Raw genomic sequence first — 12,839 nt, forward strand, 5'->3', positions numbered from 1 at the left:
CTAGTGATGGCCAGATGTAGTGCCATCTTACCATGGGACAACCTTGGAGCCATAGAAAGGGATGTTGGGCTGATGCATGCTATAGTGGGTGTGGATGAGCCTTGAAGCACCATGTTAAGGGAAAGGACCCGCTACACAGGGGCACACAGTGTGTGGTTCTTCCTCCATGCAGTGGGCAGACTGATTACTTAATAGGCATGGGCTTGGTTCTCCTTTGTCTTTCTCTTGCTTAACACTCTTGACCAAAACACTGGGGGAGGGGGAAGAAAGGATTTGTTTTATCTCACACCTACAGATAACAGTCCATCATTGGAGTGAAGTCGGGGCACGAACCACAAAGGAACACTGATTTACTGGCTCATGATCAGCTACCTCTCTCATGAAGCTCAGGCCCACCTGCCTAGGGATGGTGCTAGCCCTCCTACACAAAACATTAATCAAGATAATCTCTCACAGGCCAGTGTGATCTGGGCAATCCCCCAATTAAGACTCCCTCAGATGACTCTAGGTCACATCAAGTTGACAGCCAAAGGTAACTAGGACAGTAATAAAGAGAATGTTCCAGAATTAGAAGGTGACAGTGGTCCTGTAATGTTGCATATGAACTAAGAATCACTGAATGGTAAATTTGAAATGACTTAAAAAGTCAATTTTATGAGTTGTGTATTTTGTATAAAATAAGCTGCTATCTTGGAAGGATACAAGTGCTGGGACCCTCCCTGTATCACTCCCACTGTGAGTCCGGATGGGGCCTGGGAATCTGCATCCCTGATAAGGTATTGACACTGCTGCTTCTAGACCACACTTCGAGAGCCACTGGCCTAGGCATGTGTTGGGGTGTAAGCAGGTTGGTCCCCAGCATCTAAGTTTGGGAATCAAGTGTATGCTGACCGCTCGCTGCATTTCTGCTGTTCATTACACGTCATCCAATGCTGACTTAAGTAACAAAGGAAATAGGGTAGTTTTTAATCAGTGAACTTGAAATCAAAAGACTTATTCAAACCCGGTGCTGTCAGCCCCTAACTAGAAACTCATCCCTTTGCAAATGAGAATAATACTCTCCTGGGTTGTTCTGAATGAACGGTTAGAGCAAAATCTAATTCAGTAACTAGTCTTAGGGAATTATAATCTTGTAGTGGGAATATTGTGACAAAGAAAAAAAAATTAACCCATGGTGCCCACGTATATGGCACAAATAACCATGTACCTGAGGGCCTGACAACTGTAGGACTGTTTCCTGGGAATCCTATAGGATTTAGAGAAATGGTCTGAAAGACAGAGGCGGCATTGGGCATCAGATAGGAAAACGAATTGGCAAAGCCAGTCTTGGGAACACTGGGTGGTACTCAGACCATATCCGAACACTCTTGGGATCCCCCTTAGCTTAGGGTATAATGGACTCTTGCAAACTACTTTTCAAACAGGTGAATGAGTAAGTGGGAGTTATAGCAATAACATCTGCATCAGCTACGGTTCCGCCACCATAGAAAGCTCCAGGGCAGCAGACTAGGAGACAGATATACAAGGCCCTACTGAGCATCCTCAGCACGGCCTCCATGGTGTAGCTAACCTGGACTGACAGCATCCATCAGTGGTCACATTACAGGCCCTGCCACAGACGCCTAAAGCCAGAGAGAGCAGATCCTAAGCCTGGCTCAGGGTTTATTGGCACATTGTTCATGCTAATGAAGGAACTCATGACTCCATGAACCAGCAGGCTTTGGCTATGTGCTCTGGCCACTAAGCACCCAGGGGTCCTTTAGGGTTTTAAAAGTATTCTGATGTGTGTAATTTGGAATGGTATTATAATGAGAGCAATCTAATATTTGGTTCTGTTAAATTTCCCTTCTCTTTTGAGACTTGAAATAACTTCAGATTATTAAACCTTGTGTAGGGAGTGGATGTTGGGTCCAGTAGCTTTAAGTTTGGATGCTTTCTTAGCACCTTGGTAGCTTAGGGCAAATGTGGTTTGCTGAAAGCTGGGAAATCAGAGTTAGAGTTTCTTGGGAAAGGGATGTCAAGACTGTGCCAATTATAACAGAATCCTGTAAACGTCTCCACAGCGAGGTGCGTCAGGGCATGCTGGACAGCAGGCCTGCTTCCTCATGAAATCATAAAACCTTTTGGGTTTGTGGCAGACCAGTCTGTATCATCCTCAATGCCTGAGGAGATGAGAGAATTTATTTGTAAAACAGACTGGCAAAGCTCCATGGCTGAGGGCACCCTGGTGTCTCCTCACCATATCAGAACTTTGTTCTTGGCTGAGAATGACAAGGACTGGCTGGGGGCCCTTTTCTGGAGCAACAGCCACTTCTAGATGAGTGTTATCTATTTCTTACTGATGAATATTCCACCAGGAGTAACCGTCACCCATGCCTATGGTGAGTTCTTCCCAGGGTGTGTCCACACTTGCCTCATCTTGCCCTTTGGAGGGGCCCAGTTGCTCCCTTCACAGTGAGTCCTCTTTGGGGGGAAATGTCTACCCTCTATATTAGCTCAGTGTGTACCCCCTTTGCTGGCTCTCCTCAGTCTCTCCCTTCCTAACCATTTACTTTGTTGCCTTATCTTCACACCTTTCTTCCCACTGAAACCAACCTCCAGGAGCCCAGGCATCTGTGTTTTATGAATTTCATTGCCCCCAAAGTCTGCAACAAGATTGCTACCTCCTCAGTGTGGAATTATTTTTAGAGCCACGGCACAGTGAGGGGTTGGTCACATTGCTTTTGTCCCTTTAAAATCCCAAAGAAGGTTCAAGAATAGTCTGTCAGAATGAAATAGTTGGTGGCCTCCTGTGAAAGAATCACAAACAGATGAATCAGAAAAAAATTACTACAGTCAGAAAATAAATTCTCTCGATTCCCATCATGGGCTAGGGAGGTATCAGGGCTATTTGTCAAGTGGTTCAGGGTTAGAGAACTTCCTGACATGCCTGAGGCCCTAGTTACCACCCCAGGACCAAAGAAAAGGAAGAATTATTTGAGGAAAGGGCTTTAAGTACTAGAGAAAGTCAAAAGGACCCCAGGATGGAAGAGAAGAGCTGAGGACCATAGCCAGCAGTCTCCGGGAGTTTTATCAAACAAGATAGTAAAGGCCAGCATGCCTAGGCTTTGGGGTGAGGGGCAGCTCTGTGAAGCGTGTGAGCGAACCTCAGGGTTAGCCGACTTCCTTGACCCCCTAACTGGTATCTCAGGAAGACAGTGCTGTTCTGTGGTTCCAACAGAGGCACTATAGGGAACTGATGATACAGGCAAGTTAAAGGACAACTTTGAGTATCGGTTCTCGCCTGCTTGTTTGAAGCAGGATCACTTGTTTTCTACTGAGCACATCAGACTCCCTGACTCCGCAGGATCCAAGGCTTCTCATGCCTCTTATCATGGGGTGATGGGATTATAGATACACACTACTGCTCCGTATGGGTTCTGGGAAGCTGACCTGAGCTCCTCACACTTGCATTGTGAGCACTTCCCCCACTGAGCCACTTCCCCAGTGTTCCGTCCCTTCTTCATCGCCAAAGCTCCCCTCAATTTATCTTGGGATCTTTTCTAATTAACTTGGGCAACCTCCCTCTTCTGGAGGGAGCTGGGCACAACCTGCCCCGCAGCACCTAGCTGTGTATGTCTGAGAATGAACTTCAGGCCCCCCCCGGGGGGGGGGGTCCTCATGGAGGGCTGCTCTCAAATGGAATAGAAGTCCTGCACTAGTCGCTTGGCTAAGCCGCTGCCTTTGCAGAGGACTGCCTTTAGCGCCTGGCATAATTTACTGGTCTCTTCTGCACCAAGCCTTTCTAAATTAAAAATGTTACCTGCTGTCTTTCACCACCGGAGACTTGCTACATTACTTTGATACTTGCAATAATCTATCTGCCAAGGAAACTTAACAGAGATTCCAAAGGGAACCTTGTTACAAACCTCTTCAGTCTCAACTTTTCATCTTCCCATCCAGCAGAGCAGGACTTGCCTTTGTTTGTTTGTGACTTGAAGTATACACCAGTTAACTTGAAAGTGATAGAAGAGGGGTGGTGGGGTGGGGGGACAAAGGAATGAGTGGTGTCATCAGCTTGGTTGCATGAACCCTCAGGACCCCAAAATACTGCCAAAGCTCAGCCATGAATGAGTCAGTTTCTCTGCCATATCTAGGGAGATGTAGCTGCTTGTGTTGGCCCGGCCAATTGATTGAGATCCAATTATAATGTCATCCTGTAAATGTCTCCTTGGGGAGGTATGCCTGGGCGTGCTGGACAGTAGGCTTGCTTCCTCACTAAGTCATTAAAGCCTGGGTTTCTGGCCAGCTGTTCCTCATCATCTTCAATGTCTCTCGTCATTTAAGATAATGGTATACTTTGTGTTGGGATAGCCACATTAGTCTGTTTTTTGTTGTTATCACAAAATCTTGATGGTGCATAGTATATAAAGAAAAGAGGATTATTCGGCCTATAGGTTAGAATTTGTTCAAAGGTGTGATGCTGACATCTCTGACACCCTAGTGGGGGGCCACATGGCAAAAAGCATGAAGAGGAAGCAGTCATGTGGTGAGATGGGAAGCAAGAATGATGCAGAAGCCAAGCTTCTTTGATGTCTTGTCCTAGTGGGAACTAGTCGGGGGTCTCTCAAGAGCTGCCTCCCTTCTTGTGGTGTCATCCCACCTCCCAGGAGGTACATCTGTGAAAGGCCCCTCACCTCTCAGCAACAGATCACTAGACCAAATCTTCTGGTACATGCCCTTGGGGGACCCGCTGAGCCACACCCATAATACTGGCTGCTGTAGAGAAAAGTCCCCAGTTCCCTGTGGTTTACAAGAAGTATGGTTCCATCTCAGAGGACTCTCAGGGGCTCTAGGGTTTTTTTTTTCCTCTCTGGGATCAGGATCAGGTACCACATCTGGCTCCTCCAGCTCCTGGTCATTTGAGGAAGGGGGAAAGAACAAGTTACAGGAGGAGTAGTCAACATCACAGACCCAGCATCATTCTGGCTCACAGTCCATTGCCAAGCATCAGTCACAAGGTCCACTCAGGTGCCAAGTGCCTGGGCAGCTCCTCTAGACCCCAGAAGGGTCCAGCACTCTAGGGCTGATCACACTACACCCTGGAATTTATCACAAGACCAAGACCTGGAGTTTTCTCCATGTGCTTAGAGCTGTGCCAGAGAAAGACCATGGCTTGATCTTTATAGGCCTGAATGCCAACTGACCTATAGTGGGACAGACCATGGACACATGGAGCTAAGCCAATAAGCACCATCATGTGCACTATTTTCTTTTTTGCATGTACCAAGGATATTACTATATGTCTTTGTTATAATGTCTAGGCCCTAAAACCTATTTCCTACAGCATCACCTCTGTGGTGGTTTGAATGATAATGGCTTTAATAAATAGGCTCATATATTTGCATACTTGGTCCTCAGTGGGTGGAACTGTTTGGGAAGGATTAGAAGGTGTGGCCTCTTTGGAAGAGGTAAGTCACTGGAGGCAAGCTTTGAGGTTTCAAAATACTCTTGCCATTTCCAATGTGTCAGTCTCTCTTTCTCCCTCTCCCTTTCTCGGCCTCCTGTTTGTGGATCCAGAAGTGAACTCTCAGCTGTTGCTGCCACCATACCTTTGCTCCACCATCATAGACTGTAACCCTCTTCGCTTTAGAGGTTGCCTTAGCCCTAGTGTTTTGTCACAGCAATAGAAAATAACTAATACAACCTCACTGAAGAACCATTAGTAGCACTGTAGTGTGACTCAGGCTAAAGCTATTCATGTGGACAGCGTTCAGTATGATTATGTGAGTGAGTGTCAAAAGAACATGAGGACCAAACATATGAGCCTTTTTTTTGACAAACCCCTTCTTCCTCTCCATATGGGAATGAATGTCAGGACTGTTGACAATACTTCATTTGACTGTGTTTAAGCGAACCCTGTTTGTTGAAATAGCCATGAGTGGCCATAAGTTACCGCCAGCAAGTGTCCTGGGTCATAGCACCTGAAGGCAGGGAAGGCCACCGACCGGTGCCTGTGTGACTCACTGGGGCCTCTCTTTCTCAGGTTCCCATTCCCCATGGTGTTCAGCAGCTGCAGCAGAAAGGACCTGGAGGCCAGCCTGGAGAAAGGGATGGGGATGTGCCTCTTCAACCTGCCAGAGGTCAAGCAGGCCTTTGGGGGCCAGAAGTGTGGAAATGGCTATGTGGAAGAGGGAGAAGAGTGTGACTGCGGGGAACCAGAGGTAAGGGGGGGGGCCTCTCCACAGTGCCTGCTGTTGCTTCTGAGTGGGAGGGTGAGGGAGCTCAGGCAAGCCCAGGCAGCAGAATGAACATGCTAAAAACTGGTGGTAGGAGGCTGGAGACTCAGTAAAGGGCCTGCAACTAGGAGAGCTTGAGTTCCTAGAAATCTATGTGGAGAAGCTGGGTATGTGTGCCTGTGCCTGCAATCCCAGCACTGGAGATAGGCAGATCTCTGCAACACACTAACCAATCAGCCTCATCAAATTAGTGAGCCCCAGAGGCCCCAGTGAGAGACCTTATTCCAGAAAAGCAAATCAGAACCTGAGGAATGATGCCTGAAGTTGACCTCTGACCTACACACAAACCAAACACACAGGGTTGGGAAGAGAGAGAGAGAGGGAGAGAGATAGAGAAGGCGGGAGGGAGAAAATGATTGGTAATGAGGATACTGGTGTAATCGAGGTTCTTGTGGGAAAGATGCTATGGCCACCTTGAGCAAGCGCCCCATATCAGATGCTTTCTGGAATGTTAGCCACATGCAGAGTGGGTTGCATCTCCTGGTTTTAACAGGTGAGTGCCTTCGCTATTGAAGAATGCCCCATCCTTAGTGAGGCAAGGATGAGAACAATAAAAATCATTTAGCTCAGAGTTTCTTGGAAAGCAATGCCCTGGAAGTCTAGCCTCTAAGAGGCCATAAGTAACGTGCCTTTCCCTCTGCAAAGCCGGCTACAAATGAGGAGTGTGGATAAGCAGCACTGAGCTGAGCCTATTGTCTAGCTGAGCTTGTTCAAAAGAGCCCTCCGCATGCATACTGAGGCTTCCAAGGTTCTAGCCATTCAGCTTATTAGTTCTCAGAAGCAACGAGAAAAAGCTGCTAGTGTTTGCATCCAGCACCAGGCTCACCGAAGCCTGCTTTCCAGCTGCTCCCTGGGAAGTTTCTTATTTGTATAGGCACACGATGAAGCCGGTCAAAAGAAAACATGTAAGTCACTTTTCACCTGCTTAGTCTTGAGAAACAAGGACAGAGAGAACACTGCCACCTCCCAGCACAACACATGCTCCACATGGTTTGGAGACTGTATTCAGAATAAATCAAAGCCAAGGGTTTGAAGAGCTGGTAGGCTGGGGCTCCTTCCACGAGGACATATGCAAGGCAGAGTCGGAGACAGGTCTGAGGCGGCCTTACCCGGGTCCACAGGTGGGCTTAACAAGGCCCAGGAAGCCAGCATCTCAGAGGGCTCCTTTGGAAGGAGGGACCCAAGGAACAAGGAAAACTGGGGCAGGAAGCCAGAGCATCTCATGTGTCCCTGTGCTCATCACGGGAGTAACAGAATCTTCATGTGAGCCTGCCTCCAGGCCCCTGGAGAGGCTCCCTGCCAGCTCTTGCTGGAATGCCCTTGCTCTCATGAGTTCTGAGAGAAAAAGTGCAGTGGGGGGTTGGGGGGGGGACCATCAGAAGGCACGAGGCAGATAGAGGTAGTTTTGTGTCCTTGGCAAACTCAGAACTTATCCGTGATAATGGCCTTGTCCACTGCGGCAGTTAATTTTGCTCCCAGTGAGCAGGGAGCGTTTGCTGGCTAGGAGCAAGTCCTAATTATAGTGTTACAGAATGGCTTCAGGATTAGCAGAGGGAAAAGTGAAGCCGCCATGGGATAGCGTGCGCAAAGGAGAAAAGTTCCTTGGAGGCCTTGTTAATTGCTTAAAGAAACAACCCAATTAGTTTAAATTACCCACATTTCTCAGGAGAGGCCATGTTGACTTGAGATGGTTTGCCTTTGATCTGAGTGCCTTATAATTATTTATTAATGCAAGTAAATCTGATGGTTCTTCATGGAATCATGACTGCGGAGAACCGGAATGGCTCTGTTGGCAGCCATTCACCCCATCTGCCTCCGTTACCATCTACCACTGCCACTGTGTCCACAGCTGTCGTCACTGCCCCCTCCATCATCATCACTGTCATCACCATCCTCTCCACACCTCCATCTCACACTGCCATCCCCGCCATTAACTGGCATCTCCACAGCTACCATCACTACTTCAACATGCCTGCCACACCTGCGTCCCTACCACCATCATCACTATTGCTATAACTACATCCTGACCAGCGTCACCAGCACCCTCAGCATCGTCATCACCAACACCACACCAGCATCCTCACCACCAGCACCAGCACCAGGACCAGCACACCAGTATCCTCACCATAAGCCCCAGCACCAGCATCCTCACCACCATCACTAACACCAGCACCAGCACCAGTACCACACCAGCATCCTCACCACACCAGCATCCTCACCACCAATACCAGCACCAGCATCCTCACCGCCAGCACCAGCACCACACCAGCATCCTCACCACCAGCACCAACACCAGCACCAGCATCCTCACCGCCAGTACCAACACCAGCACCAGCACCAGCACCACACCAGCATCCTCACCGCCAGCACCAGCACCATCAGCCGATCCCTGAGTCCCTATTGCAGCTACTCATGTTCTGCTCATCTCCACAAAGGAATCCTACAACAATGGCTGAGCGCTTGATCTCTCTCCAGGGTCCAAACTACACTGTGAGGCAGTGTTGAGTGTGACAAACTCCTCATTAGATAGATACAAAATCTGTTTGTATGTAGTTCCCAACTTGGTGCTTCTGTAGTTAAGGGCCTCATTTTTCATAAAGAGGTTTCTTGATATTTTAAGGAACCCCTGCCCTTTCCTTCATCTAAAGCTCTTCCTCCCAAGAAATCTGTTAGTGTCACTTGTTTAGTGTCATGTTAGTGTCCTTTCTATGTTTATGCCTAGGTTCGGGTGGCAATTGTGCCTAGGCATGTGTCCTAGCTTCATTCTGTCACTGTGAGAAAGCACTCTGACCAATAGGAACTCGGGTGCAGCAGAAAGCGTTGCCTTGGCTTACTTTTCTAGATTGCAGTCCATCACCGAGAGAAGTCAGGGCAGGAATTCAAGCAAGGACTTGACGCAGAAACCATGACAGAGCACTCCTTGCTGGCTCACTCTCGGGCCCATGCATAGACAGCCCAGAACTACCTGCCCAGGGATCAACACTATCCTCAGTGAGTTAGGCCACCCTAGAGTAATCAACAAATGAGACAACACCCCACAGACATGCCCACAAGCCCCCCTTGATTGAGACTCCCTTCTCGGATGACTCAAGCTGTGTCAAGTTGCCAATTTGAGCTTAAGAAAGGACACCGAGCTTCTTTGCCCAAAGTTTTTAGTCACACCTATTACCTGGGCTCTTCTCTCTGGTCCCCTGCGCTCAGGCCCTACAGACACTCCTCCTGATGTTAATCACATCGAACCACGTATTCCCCTGGTCCAAGGAGGAACTTGGTGTGTCACACCAGGGAAGCAGGGAGTGACAGGCCAGAGTGATGCATATCAGCACACAGCTGGAACAAGCCTGTGCTCCCTCACTCCCAGAAGTAATCACCATCATTTTTTTAGGAAAGCTTACTGTAGCTTTATCCCAGTTCATGGTGGCTAAGACTCCCCATCTGTCTCCCACAGCCCAAGAATGACCATTTGGTCCTTACATGGGGTTCTGTAATGGCTTTGTTATTCTTTCTCATTCACAGACCTGGCTTTCATTCACACTGGTGCTTCTCGATGACTACTAAAACACCAAATACATCAATAGACAAGGAATCTGCCTCTTTCTGGGAAATACGGTAGTACAGGAGAAATAGACTTGGAGTAGTTAGAACTTGTTGCTACCTTCTGGTAGAAGACATTAAGGCTATCCTGATAACTCACTCACCCTTCCAACTGACACGGCTGGGAACGCTGCCCCATCTCATTTGATGTGAAGAGGATGCCAGTCCCTCACACGTCTTTTAAACTTCATTATCTTTCTCGTGTGATCGATCCCCTTTGAAGTCACTCCACTTGGCTACATTCCCATGGGAGTTGCTGCTTACATTTCTGAGTGATTTGAGGGGAGACAGGAGGAGGCCTCAGAACTATTTTAGACTTAGATATCAGATTACCGTTTTAACTCAGTGTTGCAAGGAACTCTCTGCCTCAGCTAACATAGCATTACGGAAGTCACTGAGACCGTAGCAAGCAGAACAGCGCTGCTGTGTATTCAGTGGCACTGGTCCAGGATGCAATTAATGGGATCCTTAAGGAGAGGAAAGTTCCTAAACTTGTATAGAGCTGTAAGCCCATAAGCTAAACCCCCTCACTGTCATGAAAGCTGCCGCAGTGACTTCTGGTTGGCAGTTTTATCTTACTGTGTACATTACATGTCCCGGATGTTTATAAAGTCTTCAAACAGATTTAAAACTTAACAACTTGGGAAGTGCGCATGGTAGGAGCGAACGTAAACACTTCGTGAGCCATCAGTGTATGGCGCTTCTTGGGGGATGCTAGACAGGTATCTGGAGGATGCCCTAAATATTTGCAATCACTGTCTAAATATTAATTGCACCTACGATACCCATAAGAAATTCATTCACAAGGGAGAGTTTTCAAGAGTGACCTACTATGCCATTAGACAAGGCTGTGGTTAGCTGCATGCTGGCTGGCCAGGCGTAAGTTCTTCAGAGCACGTCAGAAAATAAAGGAATCATGAGGACTTGAGTACCATTAAGCATTCTATGGTATTTTCTTCTCAATTACATAGATTCAGAGCTACCAGGATGCTCTAAAGCTCATGGACTTCAGAGATTTGCTACTCAAATGGGTGCAGGCCTTCTGCTAAAGCAGGCAGTGGGTGTCTAGCCATGTCTCCCTCTACAGAAAGCCATGTGCTCACAGAGTGCACCATCCACTACAGGAGCTGTGTGTCTTCCTCACTTTTCTCTCAAAGAGGACAACACAGCTCACCTTATCTATTTATATCCCTTGAAAACAAGCATGCTCGAGCCAGGGTGGTAGCATAAGCCTACAACCCCAACACTATGGAGGTAGAGACAAAAAATACCACTCATCACAGGTTGGGGCCCAGCCTGTCTACAAGGGGAGTGTCATGCCAGCCAAGGCCACATAGAGAGACAGACCTTGTCCCCCGAAAGAAGGAGAAGGCTGATGATATAGCTCCGTTGGGAGAGTACTTACTTTGTACCCATGAGTCCTTGGGTTTGTTTTATATGATAAATAGTATATGAAAAAGGAAAGAAGAGAGAAAAAGAGAGGGAGGGAGGGAGAGAGGGAGGGAGGGAAGGAAGAGAAGAAGGAAAAAAGGAAGGATGAGGGGGAAAGAAACTAAAGTGAGAAGACTTAGCACCAGCATCCTTCAGTCTCATTCCAATGTCCAGTCCTCTTCCCAGAATGCCCTAGGCCAAGGACCTACCTTTGCTAAGCAAGGGTTTCTTCCTCACCCACCTGGCTAGACACAGCCTGATTTTTTTTTTTTTACCTGTCAGTTCACTGCACACTCCAAATCAAAAGTAGACCCCCTCCCCCATTTTTTAAACAAATATACCAGACAAGTGCTGTTCCACTGAGCTGTACCCTATCCCTATCAGAAGGGGCCGTTCTTGAAGGGGAAGGGCCCCATCTATGGTGTATTTTTAAATGAGCAATTTCTAAGTCCTTCAGTGATCCTGGCACAGCTCACTACAGCATGCCCCACAAGAAGAATCCCCTGGGAGCACCAATGTGCTGCTGACCTGAAGAGCTCCCAGCCCCAGCCCCAGGTCTCCTCCCATGAAGGGTCACTGAGTGCTCCTGACCTCTCCTGTGAACACCGTTCCCCGCAGTTCACAAACACCTAACAGACGCCTTGCCCTTGTGCCAAGGAAAACAGTTCAAGGGCAGGCATTCAGCTCAGGATCGGGGCCGCCTTATCCTTTGCTGTCATTTGGGGCATAACATGTGCATTCTGAAAGACACCGCTTCGTATGACCCTTCAAACAGATCCTATTCCCCTCCCCAGGAATGTACCAATCGCTGCTGTAACGCTACCACCTGTACGCTGAAGCCAGACGCTGTGTGTGCGCATGGGCAGTGCTGCGAAGACTGCCAGGTGAGTTCAGCTTGGCCTGAGGTTGCTCGTGGGTCTGAGTGGCTCCGGTCCAATTCCCCAGGCTTATGCCAGGAAGCTGCCCTTTCACTGCGCGCTACCGTCTAGCTGTTCTGATCTGGTAAAAAAAAAAAAAAAAAAAAAGGCACAATTTAATTGCTGATTCTCTGCTAAATTGTCCATGGGCTAAGAACTGATAGGACCAAAAAAACCCAAGCTCACGCTTAATGTGCTGTTTATGTTGATGGGCTCTTAGGCCTGTTACCAACGTCTGGCAGGTAGCAGAGAACCCATGCTGGTAGCCCCTGGGATGGGCAGGCTGCCCTGAGCTGCCGGAGTGGCAGTGTCCTGATTTGCCGTTTGTGCTGCTGTGACTGCTCCTGCTTTGGGCATTTCTACCACTCATCCCGTTTACTCAGAATGCAGTCAAATAAGAGAGGGTCTGAGCAGTAGAGGGTCCCAGGATAGACTTTTATTCCTTGGTTCTTAAGCAATGGATCTTGGCGCAAAGATTACAGGAGATTCCGTTATCCACCCCACGCAAGCACATCACTTAGAAATGCGTTATAGCCGGGCGTGGTGGCGCACACCTTTAATCCCAGCACTCGGGAGGCAGAGGCAGGCGGATCATTGTGTGTTCGAGGCCAGCCTGGTC

The 12,839-nt window shown here is 48.2% G+C and overlaps 1 protein-coding gene across 2 annotated transcripts in view; it reads left to right on the forward strand.

Annotated features, from left to right (window-relative positions):
* ADAM12 (ADAM metallopeptidase domain 12) overlaps positions 1-12,839 on the forward strand; it is a 320,214-nt gene that overhangs the window by 266,915 nt on the left and 40,460 nt on the right. For both annotated transcript variants that reach the window (XM_084751157.1, XM_084751158.1), the window contains exons 12-13: positions 6,026-6,203; positions 12,098-12,187. In XM_084751157.1, coding sequence (XP_084607283.1) covers positions 6,026-6,203; positions 12,098-12,187 — 268 coding nt within the window. The remainder of the gene's footprint in view (positions 1-6,025; positions 6,204-12,097; positions 12,188-12,839) is intronic.

This window comes from Acomys minous, assembly GCF_964271855.1.
Source record: "Acomys minous genome assembly, chromosome: 2".
NCBI lineage: Eukaryota > Metazoa > Chordata > Mammalia > Rodentia > Muridae > Acomys > Acomys minous.